The sequence below is a fragment of the Phyllostomus discolor genome, chromosome 3, assembly GCF_004126475.2.
Source record: "Phyllostomus discolor isolate MPI-MPIP mPhyDis1 chromosome 3, mPhyDis1.pri.v3, whole genome shotgun sequence".
NCBI classification, from domain to species: Eukaryota; Metazoa; Chordata; class Mammalia; order Chiroptera; family Phyllostomidae; genus Phyllostomus; species Phyllostomus discolor.
The window spans coordinates 213,967,426-213,984,961 of NC_040905.2; the positions used below are offsets into that span (position 1 = coordinate 213,967,426).

At 70.9% G+C, this 17,536-nt stretch overlaps 2 protein-coding genes across 4 annotated transcripts; one reads left to right on the forward strand and one right to left on the reverse strand.

Moving 5' to 3' along the window:
* Positions 1–393: 393 nt before the first annotated feature.
* On the forward strand, positions 394–7,361 carry SLC2A6 (solute carrier family 2 member 6). Of its 2 annotated transcripts, XM_028524616.2 has the most exons (11): positions 394–523; positions 1,078–1,240; positions 2,294–2,500; positions 3,114–3,213; positions 3,804–4,015; positions 4,372–4,524; positions 5,095–5,203; positions 5,535–5,720; positions 5,884–6,029; positions 6,809–6,969; positions 7,005–7,361. In XM_028524616.2, the coding sequence occupies exons 1-10, from the start codon at positions 432–434 to the stop codon at positions 6,962–6,964; spliced, it is 1,524 nt and encodes a 507-aa protein (XP_028380417.1). In that variant the 5' UTR covers positions 394–431; the 3' UTR covers positions 6,965–6,969; positions 7,005–7,361. The 2 variants fall into 2 exon arrangements, with proteins under 2 accessions (XP_028380417.1, XP_035878357.1); XM_036022464.1 differs by lacking the exon at positions 7,005–7,361 and having other exon boundaries at positions 4,377–4,524; positions 6,809–6,943.
* Positions 7,362–7,729: 368 nt separating this feature from the next.
* CACFD1 (calcium channel flower domain containing 1) lies at positions 7,730–17,514 on the reverse strand. Of its 2 annotated transcripts, XM_028520238.2 has the most exons (5): positions 17,311–17,509; positions 14,235–14,307; positions 13,018–13,143; positions 10,019–10,126; positions 7,730–9,611 (listed from the first exon to the last, which is right to left on the reverse strand). In XM_028520238.2, exons 1-5 carry the CDS (start codon positions 17,429–17,431, stop codon positions 9,521–9,523), a joined length of 519 nt encoding a protein of 172 aa, XP_028376039.1. In that variant the 5' UTR covers positions 17,432–17,509; the 3' UTR covers positions 7,730–9,520. The 2 variants fall into 2 exon arrangements, with proteins under 2 accessions (XP_028376039.1, XP_028376048.1); XM_028520247.2 differs by lacking the exon at positions 13,018–13,143 and having other exon boundaries at positions 17,311–17,514.
* Positions 17,515–17,536: the final 22 nt, after the last annotated feature.

A 17,536-nucleotide genomic window follows, 5' to 3' on the forward strand; every position in this document is an offset into this window, starting at 1 on the left:
CAGGGACTCGGAGCATTCGGGAGGGCCTCCGCCTCCAGGCCTCGCTCGAATGTCTGCGGCTTCCCTCGGGTGCGAGTTCCCATTCTCAGGGCTGACCCCGGGGCCTCCAGGGGTCACCCAAGGGGAAAAAAGCCAGGCCGCCCCGCCCCAGTGCCACGCCTGCGCCCCGCACCCTGCGCCCGAGTCTACGCCCCGGGAAAGCCCGGCTGCCCGGCGCCCCGTACCCAAGCCCGCGCCCCGGGAAAGCCCGGCTGCGACCTGCCTCCGAGCATCCGCACCGCTCGCGGACGCCCATTGGCCAGCGCCGATTCTGCCAGCCAATCGCGGCAGCGGGGGCGGAGCTACGGGCTGGGCCGGATGCTCCGAGCCGCTGCAGCCAGACCCTGCCCCGGCCCCTCGGTGGCAGCGCGCAGGTGACAGCGGCGGCGGCCATGCAGGAGCCCCTGCTGGGAGCCGAGGGCCAGGACTATGACACGTTCCCCGAGAACCCGCCCCCGGCGCTGGGGGAGAGGACGCGAGTCGGGTGAGAGTGCTGCGCTTGCGGGCTGCGGGCGGGGGCTGCTTTCCGCCTTGGGCCTCCGCTGACCACCCGGGAGTGGCCACCAAGGGGCCATCTGGTTCTTCCCTGCCCCGGAGACACTAGTCCCGTTTCAGGAGCTGGCTGTGTGCCGCCCCGCCCCCCACGCCTGCCAGTGCCCGGCCCAGCCCCCAGCTGGCACAGACGGGGAGCCTGGAGCCCAGAGAGCTAAGGGCCTGCCTGAGGTGCCACAGCAAGCCTGGGTGGGCGGAGCGATGCCGGAGCACAGACCTCTCCGCCTCTTGGGAGAGAAGCCCCCCACCCCGCCTCCGTGTCTCAGCCGCGGCCATCCCATCCGTCGGTCATGAGGGCTGTACTCCCGCCCTGGGGTTTCCCAAGGGAGCTGGCGCTCAGCCCTGGGGAGGTGCCCCTCTGACGGCCCTGGACCCAGGCCCCTCCAACGCCGCCCTCCGAGCCCGCCGCTCAGCACAGGCGGTAGACCGGTGAGGAGGAGGGACTCCAGGACCCCCGATCTCTCCGCCCCCACCGCACTCCCACAGGGCCCCGCAGAACAAGAGGGTCTTCCTGGCCACCTTCGCCGCCGTGCTGGGCAACTTCAGCTTCGGCTACGCCCTGGTCTACACGTCCCCGGTCATCCCGGCCCTGGAGCGCTCCCCGGATCCGAACCTGAGCCTGACCAAAGTCCAGGCATCCTGGTTTGGGGTAAGGGCCGAGCTCTGAGTAGGGAGGGGCAGGGTGGGGGTGCGGGCACCCGCTGAGCTCTGTCCCCAGCTAGGGGCCCCCATAAACCTCAGCCGTAGGGGTCTGCCCTGCCCCATGTGCTCCAGGCAGGGGGGTCGGGGGCGGGGGGGGGGCAGGCAGGAGTGTGGCCCGATGACGGCTCCGGAACAAAAGGAGGAAGTGAAAGCTAATGGAGAAGGCGTGGGAAGGAGCAGGTGGGGAGGCGTCCCTTAAGGCCTCCACCCCGTGGGGCTGCGGGCTCCACAGACACCCACGAGGAGCGGGGCCGTGGCAACGGAGCAGACACGCCCCCGACATCAGCTGCCCGAGGGAGCAGCCCCGGCCGGAGCGAGGAGGCCGGGACAGGCTGGGGGCACGTGGGAAGGGAGAGCACAGGGCTCCAGAGTCCGAGATTCTGGACCCAAGTCTCCGGGGCCTCGGGCCCACAGCTACAGCATACGAGCTGAGATGCTGCTAACAGCCGCCAGGGACTGAGCGCCCACTGTGCGCCAGGCGTCGCGCTGGGCACCGGACGTGAGAGCTGGCGGGCCCCGGGACCCACCCTCCGAGGAGGCGCCTCCACGCTCCTCCCAAACCAGTGGGAGGGAGGGACGGAGGCTCAGAGAGACTGAGCCACGTGCCCCGTTCCCCGACTGGGCCCTGCTCACCGTGCTGCACGGGGAACCCGCGTCCCCCCGGGGGTTCAAACCCCAGGGGCGTCAGGCCACGGAGTCGTCCCGTCCGCCGCTGAGCCAGAGCACCGGGCGTGTAGACGTCCGGCTGGACGAGGCCGCCGTGACACGTAGCCCCACCGCCTCCCCAGAGCAGGACTCCCTTTTGTGGCATCCCTAAGGAATGGCCGTCCACGGGCTGCTTGTACACCTCTGGAGACGGGAGGCTCACTACCACGCTGGGCCTGAGGCCTGTCTGCAGCCCCGGCCCCCAGAGCCAGCCCGGAAAAGCAGCTGTCTCCAGGCTCTGCGGGGCAGTGGGTGCCGCGTGCCCAGACGTGCCCGCCCTGCCCCTTCTCCACAGTCCGTGTTCACGCTGGGCGCCGCGGCTGGCGGCCTCAGCGCCATGCTGCTCAACGACCTGCTGGGCCGGAAGCTGAGCATCATGTTCTCGGCGGTGCCCTCGGTGGCCGGCTACGCGCTCATGGCAGGCGCCCGCGGCCTCTGGATGTTGCTGCTGGGCAGGACGCTGACGGGCTTTGCCGGAGGGCTCACAGCGGCCTGCATCCCGGTAAGGCCAGGACAGTCCACCCCAGGGCCCCTCGCAGCCTCAGGACTGCGCTGACCACCTTCAGCCAGGGGCTCCCGGCCTCCCGGCCCCGCCCACCGGTGGGGGGGGGGCGGGGGGGCGCGCTTGCTGAGGAACTTCAGCTCACCCCGACCAGGGAAGCTCATTTTCGGGGCATCTGCCCCCACGCCCCAGCTTCCCCCACCCTGGGCTCCCCAACTTCCTACCCCATTTTCTGACGGTCACACATTGCTCAATCGGAGAAATTCCACATTGAGCAACGGGGAGGAAAGGGAAGTCCAGGTCCCGCCGCCTCCCTGGTGCCTCGGCCCCGACCTCCATGTCCGTAAGCCCCGAGGGGGGTGGGGGAGGCCCTGGGGTGGGGGGAGCGGAGACTGCCTCCCAGCCCCCAGCCTCACACTGCCCACCTGACAGTTGGGGAGGCTGAGGCCCAGGGGAGGTCGCGGAGCGAGTCGTGGCCGGGGCAGGAGACCCACCAGAAGGCCCCGCCCCCTCCGCTTGCCTCTTCCCAAGGCCCACTGGGCCGCCGCCGCCGCTCTGTCGGCCCGGCCGAGCATTCTGACCGAAGGCCGGGTGGGGGCGCTGTGTCTTGCAGGTGTACGTGTCTGAGATCGCCCCCCCGGGCGTGCGCGGGGCTCTGGGTGCCACGCCCCAGCTCATGGCGGTGTTTGGCTCTCTGTCTCTGTACGCCCTCGGTACGGCCAGCGCCGCGTGGGCTGGGGGAGGCAGGGTGCCCGGGGCGGGCCTGGTGGGGAGGGAGGAGTGGGCGAGCTCCTCTCGCTGGCTGGGAGCAAGAGACCCACCCCTGGGTGCCGCCAGCGGTGCGCCTCCAGGCAGGCGGGTTCCTGCCCCTCGGGTCACCGGGCCCCGCCTGCCAGGCAGTGAGGGCTCCGCCTGGGCCAATGGTCTTCCCACTGTCTTTTGACAGCTGAGTGCTTCCATCAGTTTGGGAGGGGAGCCCACACAGAAAAGGGGTCGGGGTGCAGCTGGTGGAGGCGGGGCCGGGTTTGGTGGTGGAGCCCCGGGGTCTTGCGTGGTCAGGCTACCCCACCATGACCCTGCCGTGGCCCTTGAGACCCTTCTGGGCCCTGGGCTCTGGGCTAGGCAATTCCTGTGGCCACTCCTGACTAGAGCACAGAGGCCTGTGGTAATCAGGGTGGACTTCCCATAGGAGGTGGCCCTGGGACTGGCCCTGGAGTCAGATGAGGTTGCTCAGAGGCCCAGTGGGAGGGGTTTCTGTGTCCAGAAACCCCTGGAGCTCAGCCCCTCCGCCCCCCACCCCCAGGCCTCCTGCTGCCTTGGCGCTGGCTGGCCGTGGCCGGGGAGGGCCCCGTGGTCGTCATGGTCCTGCTGCTCAGCTTCATGCCCAGCTCCCCGCGCTTCCTCCTCTCGCGGGGCCGGGACTCGGAGGCGCTGCAGGCGCTGGCCTGGCTGCGCGGGGCCGACGCCGACATCTGCCGGGAGTTTCAGCAGATCCAGGACAACGTCCAGAGACAGGTGTGGGGGCGGGGGGAGTGCCCAGCCCGCCCCCGGTGCCCCCGGCTGTGTGTGACTGTGGCCTCTCCGAGCCTCACTTTTCCTGGGAAACCGGGACGCGTGGGTCGCCACCTCCAGATGTCACGGCCCGACCCTGAGCTCCGGCCGGCGGGAGCCCGCCTTGGCCCACCACTGCCCCAGGAGCCCGGCGTCCGGGCGGGGTCCCCCGGCCCATGCCCTGGCCCTGGCTGTTTTCCGGAGAGGGAGGGAGTCTCTGCCGCGCCCCGTGCAGTCCGGGGCAGGGCGGCGCCTGCTGGGGGGCGGGCCCAGCCCCCTCAGCTCCCTCAGCCCCCTCAGCGGCGGCCTTGTGTCTGCAGAGCAGCCGCATGTCGTGGGCCGAGGCCCGGGACCCCCGCATGTACCGGCCCGTCGCCATCGCCGTGCTCATGCGCTTCCTGCAGCAGCTGACGGGCATCACGCCCGTGCTGGTCTACCTGCAGCCCATCTTCAACAGCACCGCCGTGCTGCTGGTGAGGACCCCGCGCCGCCCGCAGGGGGCGGGGCGTACGCTCGGGGGCGTACTCACAGGTGCGGGGGTGGGCGGGGACTGCGGGGCGGGGGCGTGTCTGGGTCAGGCGCCCGTTCCCCAGCAGAGCAGCAGCAGGTGTCTCGCAGTCGGACGCACAGGGTCACGGAGAAAACCAGTGTGCGCGCACGCAGCCTCGGGGGCCGCGGGCCTCAGGTCAGGGCCCCTGCCTCTCGCTGGGCAGAGCCGCTGCCCCCCCAGCCCCGAGACCTCAGCTTCCTCCCCTGCAGAGTGGAGATAACGCGCTCGTGGGCTCGCCGCCTGCCCTGGGCTCAGAGGGAGATGCGATCTGGACACTAGTGACAGCTGTCCCGCCAGTGCCGTCAGGCACGGCCCCTGGAGGCCGGGGCAGGCGACCAGGCCAAGTGCCCATGCTCGCTGGGGGCTGGGTGGCTCCGAGAGGCCGTGGCCCGAGCCCAAGTGCCTTTGGGGCAGGGGAGGGGGGGTGGGCAGAGGGGAGGAGGGCTGGGGGCAGCAGGCCAGGGTCCCTCAGCCCCGGGCTCCCTCCCTGCAGCCCCCCGAGGAGGACGCGGCCATCGTAGGGGCCGTGAGGCTCCTGTCCGTGCTCATTGCAGCCCTCACCATGGACCTGGCCGGCCGCAAGGCCCTGCTCTTCGTCTCAGGTGGGTCCTGCTGCCTCCCCCTCCCCCTCCAGGCAGCTGCCGTGTGGCTGGGAGCTCCGGGGCTCCCCAGGTCAGACCTGCCCCCCGCACCCGGCACAGGCCCGGCGTGCAGGGCGCCCGGGAAGGTGTGCCGGGGCTCCTGGGAGGGAGCGGCGCTGACGCGTCCCGGGGAGGGGGTGGGGGCGCAGCGGCAGCGGGAGCCTGCGCCCTGAGCAAGTGGCCCGTCGGCCGCCCGGGCGAGGACCGGGCCACACGGGCACAGGGCATGGAAGGGCTCGAGGAGCAGCTGGCTCACGGGGCCGCGGCCCGAGGGCCGCCCGTCTGTCCACAGCCTCCGTCATGTTCTGCGCCAACCTGACGCTGGGGCTGTACGTGCACCTGGGCCCCAAGGCGCTGACCCCGAACATCACCGTGGGCCTGGAGAGCGCACCCCCGGGGGACACGGAGCAGCCCCTGGCCGCGCCCACCAGCCCCCTCACCCTGGTGCCCCTGCTGGCCACCATGCTCTTCATCATGGGTACGGGGCCAGGCTCGCCACCCGGAGGGCGGGCTGCCGGGCGGGCAGTCAGGTGGGTGAGCCATGGAGGGCGTGGCCGTGGCGGGGTGGGCCCTGCCACCCTGGGCGGCCCGGGGCAGCCGGGGAGGGCTCTCTCAGCGGCCCCGTGTCCCGCCCTGCGCAGGCTACGCCATGGGCTGGGGGCCCATCACCTGGCTGCTGATGTCGGAGATCCTGCCCCTGCGGGCCCGCGGCGCCGCCTCGGGGCTCTGTGTGCTGGTCAGCTGGCTCACCGCCTTCGCCCTCACTAAGTCCTTCCTGCTGGTGGTGGTGAGTGCCGGGCCTGTGCTGGGCTTCCCCCTCCCGTCCTCCCAGAGGCTGGTGCACGCCCTCCACAGGGAGGCCAGCGCAGCTCTGGCTCGCTGGTGACAGCGACCCGCCCGGGAACAGTTCTGAGAAGTCAGCTGACCTCCCGGGCTGGGAAGCCACGCCCACTGGCACAGCCGCCCTCCAGGGCAGCTGGGCCTCCTGTCTGGATGGGCAGGTTGGGTCTCAGCCCACACGGGGTGCCCTGCACACCTCCCAGAGAGCCCCCCCCGGCTGAACCCCACCTCTGGGCCCTAAGCCCAGTAGCCAGTGGATCTCTGAGCCCTGGGTCCCAGCTTGCGGGCAGGAGACTCGGACAGGCGGCTAAGGCTGTGCCTGCCCAGGGCCGGGAAGGGCTGGGCCCAGCGTGGGCCAGAGGGCTAGGTGATGAGGTGCACACAGCCCCGGGAGAGGGGCGCAGACGGGCAGGGAGGGGCAGGCAAGGCTGCCTGAGCTGAGGCTGCAGCTGGGGTCCGGCCAGGGCAGGCTCTGAGCGGAGCCCACTGGGCGGGAGGCAACCCCAGGCCCCGAGCCAGAGGAGGGCTGGGTGCAGACTTCCAGGGCCTTGAGGGGCGTCTCCTGCTGGAGGCAGTGGGGAGCCCCGGGGCCCTGAGCAGAGGACAGGGCACGGGGCGCCCCCAAGGCTGGCGACCGCCAGCAGGGCTGAGGAAGCCCCTGTGGGGGTGGGAGGGCCCATGCCCCGTGTGACCACCCACCGCCTCTCCCCCCCCCCCCGCCCCCAGAACGCCTTCGGCCTTCATGTGCCTTTCTACTTCTTCTCCGCCGTCTGCCTGGCGAACCTGGTGTTCACCGGCTGCTGCGTGCCCGAGACCAAGGGCCGGTCGCTGGAGCAGATCGAGACCTTCTTCCGCACTGGGAGGCGGTCCTTCCTGCGCTAGGCCAGGCCCCGCCCGGGAGGGGCCACACCGCGGCAGCCAGGCCTCCGAGTCGGCCACTGACCTGCACCGGAGCCCCGGAGGCGGCAGCCACCTGCCCTCGGCCAGACTGCCCCCCACCACGAGCTCCCTGGCGCAGGACGGCCAGCAGCTCCGTCCGGCTGGGCCCCACCTTGACCGCGGGCGGCCCGAGGTGCCGTTCACACGGCAGCCAAGACCCGCGGATGGACGTGGCGGCCCGCACCGCAGGGGAGCGCCGGGCCCGGACTGCGGCAGAGGCCACGCTGGCCGCCCTGCCCGGGGGGCCATGATGAGGACAGAGACTGGGCGGGGAGTGCAGGGGCTCCTGCAGGGGCGGTGTCCCGTCACCCCGCTCCGACCCCGGGCCACCCCTGAGCGGCTGGGCTGTGGGGAGAAGGCAGGAACCTGCCCTGAGGACTCGCGGAGGCCACGGGTGAGGCACCGGACTGACCGACACTCCCGCCCCAGCCCGGCATCGGCGGGGGGGGAGGCGGGCTCCCTAGGGCTCCTGCCTGCAGACCGTGCACCCTATTTATGGAAATAAACTGGAGTTCTGGGGGGGAGCCCCCGAGAACCAGGCTAGAGCCACACTGCCAGCGGAGGCCACCAGGCCTGCTGCCCTGACCTGTCCCCAGTGAGGCAGACAGGTGCTGCCCAACAGCCCCACCCCCCCCACAGGGGGACCTCGGACCGCCCGTGTGGGTGGGCGCCCCCCCCCACACACACTGGAGGCAGAGCACGTGCCAGCGTACAAACTGCCCCTGGGCTTTATTGCTCAAGAGTCAAGGTAAACACAGGGCAAACGGGGACCGGAACCAGGGAGTCCAGACGCGGGGAGGCGGGAGTGGCCCTGGTGGCCTGTCCCCTCAGCCACCGGGACAGTGTTCCCTGCAAGGCGGGACTGCCGCTGAGAGGCAGGGTCGGCCACTGCGGGACAGGGCCCGTCAGACAGACCGGGCACCTCGGGCGAGCGGCCCGCCCAGCACCTGCCCCACGTCCTCACGGGGCGGGGAGTGGGCCTTCTGTCGCACACACCCAGCCCCGCCCCTGCAGCGGGGACACTGATCAGCAAGTCCCCTGGGGCAGGGGCAGGAGGACCAGCAGGGGTGGCCCTGAGCCTGCGTCCTGGGCAAGAAGGAGCCGAGAGGGCAGCAGGCCCCGCCCCCGGGAGGTAGACAGGTCCTGGTCACAGCACACGCGGGAGGAGACACACACGCCACGCCACGCACACACGGCCCTCAGCCCCAGAGGACCCCCGAGGACACGTGTCCTGCCGCCCTGGCCACACCACAGGGCTCTGGGCTCGGCCCGGGCAGCTCCCCGGGTGGCTGCTGCTGACCAGGACCCACTGATGCCCCCCGCCAGGGCAGCGCCCGAGGACCGCAGCCGCCAGTGGGCACCAAAGGCCCGACAGGGAAGCCGTGCCTCGGGCGCTGCCCTGGGACTGAGCCCCACCGGGGGCCCTGCACCCTGGGGTGGGGGGAGCAGGTGCTGGGCCCATTTCTGCCTGGCGCTGCCAGCCTCAGCTGGGCCCTATCAGACGTGCCCACCGGCCGAGGGCCAGCCTGGCGGTCAGAGCGGCCAGCGGGCAGAAGGGAAGGACAGGTGTGGAAGGAGCCTGGGGGAGACGAAGGCACAGGCCCCAAGGGGGCCGCCCCGGCCTGCGCCAGCTCTGCACAGTCCCTGCCCCGCCCCCAGCCCCCTCACCCCACCCCCCGCATGGCGCCTGGGGCAGTGCGGACAGCAGTCTGCCCGGCTGTCCGGAGGCTGGGGCGGGCCAGCAGCCGGTGGGAGCACCCGCGGTGGGTCAAGCTCCCTGCTCCTGGCCAGGGCTGGGGCACGGGGGGGCGGGGGCTGGCCCTCACCAGTGTCCCAAAGCAGGAGGGGACGCCCCCACCCAGTGCTCCGGCCGCTGCTGGGGATGCTGGTCCAGGGGCTGCAGGAGCCTCGTGGGAGCGCTGGGGGGCGCCCACAGAGCACAGAATTCCCCCCCTCCCCGAGGGGCCACACGAGGCCACAACACACAGTCCTCAGGACACTGCTGGGCCCCGACGGCAGGGGGCCAGAGGAGGGCCCAGGTGGCTCGGCCTGGAGGAGGCACGCTCTGGCTGAGGCCCCGAGTCCCCGGGGAAGCTCCTCCCGGGCTTTCGGTGGGGCCCCAGACCCCGCCCGCTGCGGAAGTCTGGGGGCGCGCCCGAGGTCTGTCCCCAGCCACGCCAGGCGGTCAGGGTCCAGGAGGCTGCCGGTGCAGAGCTGCTGCCCGCTGCCTCGAGTCCTGCGGCCCAGGCCGCCTGTGGCTCACGCTGCCCATCTCCTCACTGCTGGCCAGGGCCCTCGGAGTCCTCGCCCCGGCAGCTCGGAGCCAGCTCGGGGCCGAGAGACGGGCAGGCCGGAGGGGTCCAGGCTGGGGGCGGGCAGAGAAGGTGGTGGGCGCCAGGCAAAAGGTCCTCTTCCAGGCTGCCCTCAGGTCCCGCCGCAGGCCCGGCCCCGAGCGCGCTCACACGGAACCCTGCGGCGGGCCCAGAGCCGTGTCACGCATCACAGCTCCCCCTCCAGGGTCTCTGCCAGCTTTTCCTCGTCCGCCTGCTGCTTCTGCTGCTGGATCCGGGCATAGGAGATGGCGTCCCCCCTGGGGAGAGAGTGGGTGGGTGTCACCACGGGGACTGGCCCCAGGCACGCAGCCCTCCCAGCCCTGGGGCCCGGCCAGTGGCCCTGCCACGACAGCAGGCAGAGCCTCCGGGCCCCTGGTGTCCCCAGAAAGCTGCTGCTAGGGCGGCACGATGCACCCTGTCACCTGTGGTGGCGGCCACAGGCTGTGACGACACTGAGCCACCCGGAGGCCCCGTGGATCCCCCTGCTCTCACTCCCCAGAGCTGAGCACCCTCAGGAGGCTGGCTGATCACTGACAACCTCCGTGCCTCAGTTTCCACAGCTGGACCCAGGGGCCCCCTCAGACCCTCCTCCCTGGGAGGCTCAGGGGCGGGAGGGCAGACCCCTCCCGAGGGCGGGGGGCGGGGCCTGGACGGGCAGACGCACTTTTTGCCCAGGGCGGAGAGCCCGTACAGCACGCCGGTGGCGAAGGCGATGGCGTTGCCCAGCAGCGTGGTCAGGGTCAGGCTGATGATGATGGGGACGACGGCCATCCTGGGGGAGAAGCAGGGGTCAAGGGGCACGCCCTCCCCGAGGCCACCCCCCCCACACACTCCCAGACCCCTTCCCAGACCGCCGGGTGCAGGAAGGAGCCCCAGGATCAGCGGGGACCGTCACGGCTGGGCTTCCCGAGTCCTCCCACACCCAGGAACCTGGCTGCCGACCTCGGCGCACTTTCCGGGGAGACGCCCGGGAACTTTCATGGGTCTGTGTCCAAAACGGCTGGACAGCACGAGGCGCTCAGCCCCCGCCACGAGCAGGCAGGCCGGGGACCCTCAGCAGCTGTGGGGGCGGGGGAGTCCCTGTGCTTCTGGAGGCCCAGGCTCTGCCCTATGGGGCTGGGGCGGGACCTGGGGGGGGGGGGGGCTGGAGACTGGGCGGGGCCCAGGCCCTGCTCAAGCAGTGGCCCCGAGGGGCTCCCTGAAGCCAGCCCTGGCTCAGCGAGGCCGGTCGGAGGATCACAGCGCAGAAGGCACGGTCTCCTCGCAGGGGATGTGGCCGGAACGGCTCAGTGCCTGTCCTCGGCAGGTCCCCACTGCGACGTGGCGCCACCTGGCGGCACGTGCCCGCTCGGGCACAAGTGTTCTCGGCTGACCCTTGGTCCCGGGATCTCCAGTGGCAGCACCTGACGCGAACCAAACCAGGAAACCAACGGAAGACATCCGGAGACTGGAGGACCGCGCTGCGTCCGCTCACTTCCGGGAGGAAGCTGCCCAGCCCCCACGCACGCCCACCCTCGCCTCCCCGCCCCCACACGCCCTGCAGAGGGGAGATAAGGCCGCAGGCTGCGCTGGGGCGGAGAGTGGGACCTAACCAGCCGAACCCTACCCGGACCTCCAGTCTGGCTGAACCGTGACCCTTGAACCGCACAGGTTTGAACGGTGCAGTCCACACGCGTGGATTTTTTCCAGTAAACACGATTTTAATCAATTTTTTAGCTTTTTGTTAGAATGCAGTCTATACTGCCGATAACCTACAGAACGCGTCCTAATCAGCAGTCTGTGTTATCAATGAGGCTTCCTTCCGGCCGACAGCGCGCTGCCAGCAGGTCAGTTTGGGGGGGTCAGAGCTAACCTGGGCTTTGACCTTGGGGGTCGGCGCCCCGAACCCTGTGCTCTTCGAGGGCCAACCGCGGCTGCAGACGCCTGCGTGGTGAGAGGGCCACAGACACCGCGCCGGGGGAGGACCGCAGGGGAAACCTGTCCGAGCGAAACCAGAGGCCGGCACCGGCCAGAGAAAGACCCGCGGTGAGCCCGGCGGAGGTCAAGAAGCCTCCCACCCGGAGACACAGGACTGGGGGAGACGCGGAGACGCCCGCAGGCAGAGAGCAGCCCGGGTCATTTTCAGGAAAGGAAATTGCAACCAGCGGACCCCCGGGCGGCGCCTCTCCTCTGGGAGAGCAGGCGGAAACACGGAGCGCTGGGCGGGGTGGCCAGGCCGGGCGCGGCCAGGCCACCTCCTCTTTGCAGAACAAGGTGGCCGCCCACCGGAGGCTGAGTGGTGGCAGCCGGGGGCCCGGCGCTGTGCACCAGACGCCGCCCTGAGACGTCGGCAGGAGCACAGGGGCTTTGGTTGGCGCGTCCGGCCCGCAGGACGGGGACCACAGCTCAGAGTCAGAAGAGCGTGCCCGGCTGAGGACGTCTCCCTCCCACCGAAAGCGATTGTGTGACGCGGTTGTGGTGACACTAAAGATGTTTCTACGTGATACTGAGTGGAGATAAAGCAGGGAGTAAGTTTGCTCATGACGGCAGAAACCGCGGGAGCAGCAGGTTCAGCGAGGCTCCCGCAGACAAAGCGGAAGGACACGCGGACACGTGAGCAGGGGCGGGGCTTCAGGCGGCAGTTTTCCATCCTCCAAATTAGCATTGTTTTTCGTGTTTCTTTTTTAACAGGGGTTAAAGGACACGTTAAAGGGCACGAGGATATGTGTTTTACTGATTCCAGACAGCGAGAGAGGGAGAGACAGAAACATTGACATGAGACAGCAACATTGGTTGGGCGCCTGCCGTACGCGCCCGCCCAGGGGTCGAACCCACGACCTTTTGATATACAGGACGACACTCCAACCCACTGAGCCAGCCAGCCAGGGCGTTCCACATTATTTTTAATGGAGATATGCTATTGCTGGGCTTTTAAAAAGATACTAAAAAACAAAGACCAGGGCAAGGGACACAAAGATGCACAGCGGGTCATCTTCGTGGCTCAGAACGGGGCCCACCTCCCTGCTCTGCCCTGCTGGCGCGGCCTTGGAAGGGGAAGGAGCCTGAACGGCAAGACCCTTCTCTCCGCCCCTAGAGACGCCCGGACGAAGACGGCGACCGGCCCAGCCCCTGCTGCCTGCGGAAGCCACCCAGAGCCTGCCGAGCACGGGGTGCTGCTCCAGGTGCCCTGCGCATCAGACGCACGCTGACGCTACTGCACCTGGCGACGCAGACGTGGCGTGCCGCGCCATTGGGCACAGGCCGCGAGGGGCGGAGCGCGGGGGCAGGCCCGCTCTCTGCCCTGCAGCCTGCTCTCCCCTTCCCGCCAGGGCGTGGGGTCGCCGCACTCTGGGAGGCTGCGCGGACGCTGGGCGCACGCGGGCGCACGTGGACGCACCGGACGTGCTGGGTGGTGCGGGTGAGGGGCGGGAACCCAGGCGCCTCTCCTTTCTCCGGGCCGCACGCCACACCAGGAGGCCGTGCCACTCCGGTCTGAGCCACGTGACAGAGTGGCGGGTCCTAACTTCTAGCAGCTACCAGATGCACTGGAAGGTGCGCCGGGGGGCCCTCGACCAAGAGGGCCCGGTGCAGCTGCCCCCCACCCCCCGCCCCAGTGCAGCTGCCCCTCAGGCCCCGAGCAGGCAGGACCTGGGAGCCCCGCGGGCCCGCCCCGCAGCCCCTCACCCGCAGTAGAAGACAGCCTTCTGCCAGGAGCGCAGCCGGTCCACCTTCGCGGCCACCGTGTTGGCGAACTCGACGAAGGAGCAGCAGAAGGGCGCCTCGCAGAGCAGCAGGACGAAGGCGTTGGTGCTGCGGGGTAAGCGAGACGGGCGGCTCTGCGGCTGCGGTCAGCAGCAGCCAGGGCAGCCGTGCCCGGGGCGTGGGGACCAGAGAGTGGGTGCAGACCGGCCTGCCGGCAGACGGGCAACAGGGGGGCTGACACAGCCCCACCCTCGGAAGCCCCCGCCTGGGAGCAGCTCAGGGAGCCCTCTGTGCAGCCCGTGTCCAGGCTGGGGACGGCCGAGCCCCGACAGGTTTGCGTCAGCCTCCAGGCCCCTGCGGCCCGGTCTCTGTCACAGGTCCTGAGCCCTGCCGTCTGCCTGCAGGCTCAGGGCAGAGCACCCTGGGTACCCTCACTTGACTGAAGCACGGGCTCAGGGCACCCCGAAAGCCCACCCATGCCCCCCAGAGCAGGAACTCCCAGCACAACTATCAAGGCCCTCGGCGCGACCCCCGGCCTGGGCCAGGCCGCCCAACTTGGCCGTCACTGGGCTCGGCCAACTCTGTCCACCCTCGGGCCCAGAGCCTCTCCCCTGCCGGTCCCTGTCCCTGCTGCCTCCGGGAGCAAGCCCCCAGGACTCGCCCTGAGGGCGGGACCACAGCCCTCCTCCGCTGCGCCCCCCCAGACCAGGCCTTCGGGGTGCCAGCCGCAGCTGGCAGACCAGGTGTCAACCCTCCTTCCCTTCCGACGGGCCCCAGCGACCCTGGCGGGACGTGGGCAAGGGCCCCCCAGGGCCTCCTAAAGCCTGACCCTGCACCAACTCCGACCTGCTCCGGGGGGCTGGCCCCGGTGTCGACCCCCGAGCTGGGTTCTCCGGATCCCAGTGCCTGACGGCAACCCCCTCGGGAACCACCCTCCTCACTCAGCCCCGCAGCCTCCAGTGCTCCCCAGGGCTCGGCCCAGGACAGCACGCTTGCGGCTGGCTCTGCAGGCCCTGGGCAGGTGTGCACGGCCTGGGCCCTGCCCCCGGTAAAGGCCTCAGCGGGCATCCCTGGGCCTGGGCCTCACGGGAATTAGGAAAGCCGGGCACGGCGGGCATGAAGGGGGCGGGGAGCGGCGCGGTGGCCAGAAGGCTGCCCGTCCCGGAGCCCGCTGGCAGGCCGGGCCCGGGCCTACTCACATCATCCACACGCCGGCCGCGATGTTCAGAGGGTGGATGGTGATGCAGCTGAAGAGGCCGGAGATGGCGCAGGCTTGAAAGCAAGAGACACGGGCAGGAGTCAGCGTGGAGGAAGGGCCAGTCTCCCCCAGTGCCACCAGAGTCACCCCGACACCCCGGGCTCAGCTCTTCTCGCAGCTCCCGCAGTCTCCTCTCTGCCCCCCGAGACCACTGGGGCCGACAAGGCCCCCAGGGTCGCAGACAAGGACACAGACTCAGAGGGGGCTGCTCACCCCAGTGCCGCAGCCAGAGCACAGCCAGCTCGGAGCTCGGCTGGAGGCTGCGGGGGCATCGGCCACCCCGTTCCAGGGCCCTCTGAGCCCCGCTGGAACCAGTCCCCGCCAGAACCAGTCCCCGCAGCACAGGGCAGTCCTGACGCAGGACAGAAAGCCTGTCCGGGGCAGGTGGCCCCGTCCCGGGGCCGGCCACACGGGGAGTCGTCTGACTCGGCAGACGGGGCTTTTGGTCGGGACAAGGGCTGCCCCCCTCAGAGCAGAGGCCAGGGCCAGCAGCCCTGGCTCTGACCACACTGCAGCCCAGCAGCCTCGGCTGGGAGCCTCTCTTCCCCCCTCAGGCCTGCTTCCCTCCTTCACGTGGGCCAGGCCCCCACCCGCCCCACCCAGCCCGCCCAGCCCTGAGAGTGGCTTCTCTGAGGTCCCAAATGGGGGGCTTTGCCCACTCCTCCCAGCTGTACCTGAGGGGCAGGGGCTGTCCCTCAGCTACCCGCAGCCCGCAGCCCGGCCTCACCGAGAATGCCAAGGGCTGGCCCGGGAGGTGGCCCTCGGCCACCGGGTCATTAAACTTGCAGGGCTCCTGTGCACCTGAGCCCCCGAGTGCATGACCTGGAATCCTGCTTTCCCGTGTAACCCTATGCGGACAGCCGGCGGGGGGTGGGGGGGGCCAGGCGAAGGGAGCCCGGCTGCACCGGGACTCCGCTTGTGTCCCCGGGACCCGCCAACATGATGGTGCACGTCCTGCCTGCCAACAAGGTGGCGGCGCCGGTCCTGGGCCTGTCTCACGTGCATTCGGGTGGCCAGGCGCCCAGGGCCACAGAGGCCAGAGCCAGCGAGACAGCCCGCTCCGCCTGTCCACAGTGCCAGTGCACCTGACGGTGGCCAGCGCTGACCCTACCCCACTGTCCCCCAACGGCCAGCCTTGGGAAGGACCAGGTTCCAGCCAAGCCAAACACGCAAGGGCTGGAGTGCATCCCCTCGGAGTGGGGGGCACCCATGGGGGACTATGAGGTGCCCCGTGACGCCCCGCCCCCCCCCGACGGTCAGGGCCCCTGGCCAGCGCCTCCCCGAAACCCCAGTCTGCTTCGAGCTCCGCCCCATAGCAGACGGCAGCTGACCCCTGAATGACATGGGGGTCAGGCCAGCCAACGCTAGCACAATCGAAAATCAGTGTAACTTCTGAGCCACCAAAAACTTTCCGGTCGTCCCTCTGTAGGGCTGGCTCCAGGCCCCCGAGGACCCCAGACCCCACAGATCTCAGGCCCCTGACCAACAACACCATGCATGGCACAGTGGCCTGTCTCGCCCACGCACTCCCGGCCTCAGGCCGGAGACACGGCCTCCAGCGGGCGGTTGGCCCGTTGGCTCCGCAGGTGCAAAACCCAGGGGCGCCCAGGGCCTGCTGCGTCTCTGCTGAGAAACACCCACGAGTGAGTGGGCCCTCGCAGCTCAGACTTGCTGTTCCACAGGCAGCCCCACCCCCCACACCTGCAGGGGAAACGTGTGGCAGGCTGGGGGGCCAGGGCTTCCCCTGCAGCCCCGACACCCCAGCCCCTGGGGTGACCCCGGGCCCCGCTCTGAGAAGCACAGGAGTGGACGGGATGCCTGGGCGAGCCGGGGGCGGGCAGGATGCGGGCCTCCAGCCCAGCGACGACGGTCCCCTCCTCTCACAGGGACCCTGTCACTCCCTCCCCCGCCCTCTGCCCCCAGTCAAACCTGAGAAGGTCCTGCCCGGAGCCTGACCTCAGGCCCCCAGTCTCTCCTACAAAGTCAAAACCCTGCTCAAGGGCAGTGCGGGGACTGGGCGCCTCCGGGGGTTGGGGGTTGGGGGTAGGGCCCGTCCCACCGCCGCCTCTAGCGAAGGTCACCGCGGGCCCAGCCCTGTGCCCCGAGCTTCCTCCTTCCACCCACCTGGGAGGGGGACCCTGAATACGGCTTCCTGCCTGCCCTGCCCTGCCGCTGGTGCGCAGCCCTCGGGGCCAGGCGGGCCCTGCCCATACCCTGCAGGCTTCCTGCCAGTGCCCTTTCCAAGGCCCCCGGCGGTGCCCTCGGCCACTCCCGTCGCTGACAGCGCCGAGGGCAGCAGATCGCTCAGACTTGCTTGCCGTGGGGAGACCGGCCACGCGATCTGTTTTACTTCTGCGGCGGAATGCCTTCCCATGCACCGCCCGCGGGGGCTTGCGCTACAGCGGCCCCGACTTCCCGGACACCGGAGGCAGGGCAAGGCACGGGCAGCGCTGGGGGCAGGAGCGGAGGGGAGACGTGGCCGTAGCAGAGTGGACAGCTGAGGACACGCGCTGCCGCCTCCCTCAGCGCAGCGCGGGGCCCGGGCTTGGGAGTCCTCTCGCGGCACCTGGCCCGCAGGACACGCCGCCCCACGAGCAAACAGAGGTGACGGCGGCTGCCGCCCCAGCCCCGCCGAGTCAACAGGTGCGGCTGCCTCGGGGCCAGGCAGGGCCGGGCCTCGCGAGCGGCCTCCGCCAACCCCGGAAAGCCCTGGAGCCGGGGCCGCGCGGCCTGCCCCGGGCTCCGGGAGGCGCGGAGGGACAGAGCCGGGACCCCGCCGAGCCCCGCGCTCCCCGCGGGAGCTCAGGTTCCCTCCTGGAATGTCCCCAGAGCTGCCAGCCGGCCCGGCCCGGAAACCCGGGAGCCTCGGCCGCGGGACGGTAACCATAGCAACCGCCCCGGCGCCGCCGCCGCGTCGCGCGCGGGACCCACGGACCCCAGCGCCCAGGCCCGCTCCGCGGGGGGCGCGCGTGCGCAGGGGGCTGCCGGGCCGCCCCTGGCCCGGGCCGGGTACTCACACACGGCCCCCAGCACCCCCGACAGACGGCACAGCCAGCGGTACCACCACGTCATGCCCTCCTCCTCCGCGGGCGGCGCGGAGCCGACGGAGGCCGAGGCCGCCCCGCCCGAGCCGCTCATGGCGCCGCGGACCCGCGCAGCCCACCGCCCTCACAAAGGGCTCCCGAGCCGGCCGCGTCGGCCGGCGCGCAGCCTTGTGGGAGAGGCGGCCGCTCTTTTGCATAG

Bases quoted from the DNA above. Each gene is read 5' to 3' on its own strand.
- SLC2A6 (XM_028524616.2), top strand. From the start codon at position 432: ATGCAGGAGCCCCTGCTGGGAGCCGAGGGCCAGGACTATGACACGTTC. The intron at 3,214-3,803 runs GTACGGCCAGCG...CCCCACCCCCAG, and splicing joins TCTGTCTCTGTACGCCCTCG to GCCTCCTGCTGCCTTGGCGC. The intron at 5,721-5,883 runs GTACGGGGCCAG...CGCCCTGCGCAG, and splicing joins CACCATGCTCTTCATCATGG to GCTACGCCATGGGCTGGGGG.
- CACFD1 (XM_028520238.2), bottom strand. From the start codon at position 17,431: ATGAGCGGCTCGGGCGGGGCGGCCTCGGCCTCCGTCGGCTCCGCGCCG. The intron at 13,144-14,234 runs GTGAGTAGGCCC...CTTACCCCGCAG, and splicing joins GCGGCCGGCGTGTGGATGAT to CACCAACGCCTTCGTCCTGC. The intron at 10,127-13,017 runs GTGAGGGGCTGC...CTTCTCCCCCAG, and splicing joins AAGGCTGTCTTCTACTGCGG to GATGGCCGTCGTCCCCATCA.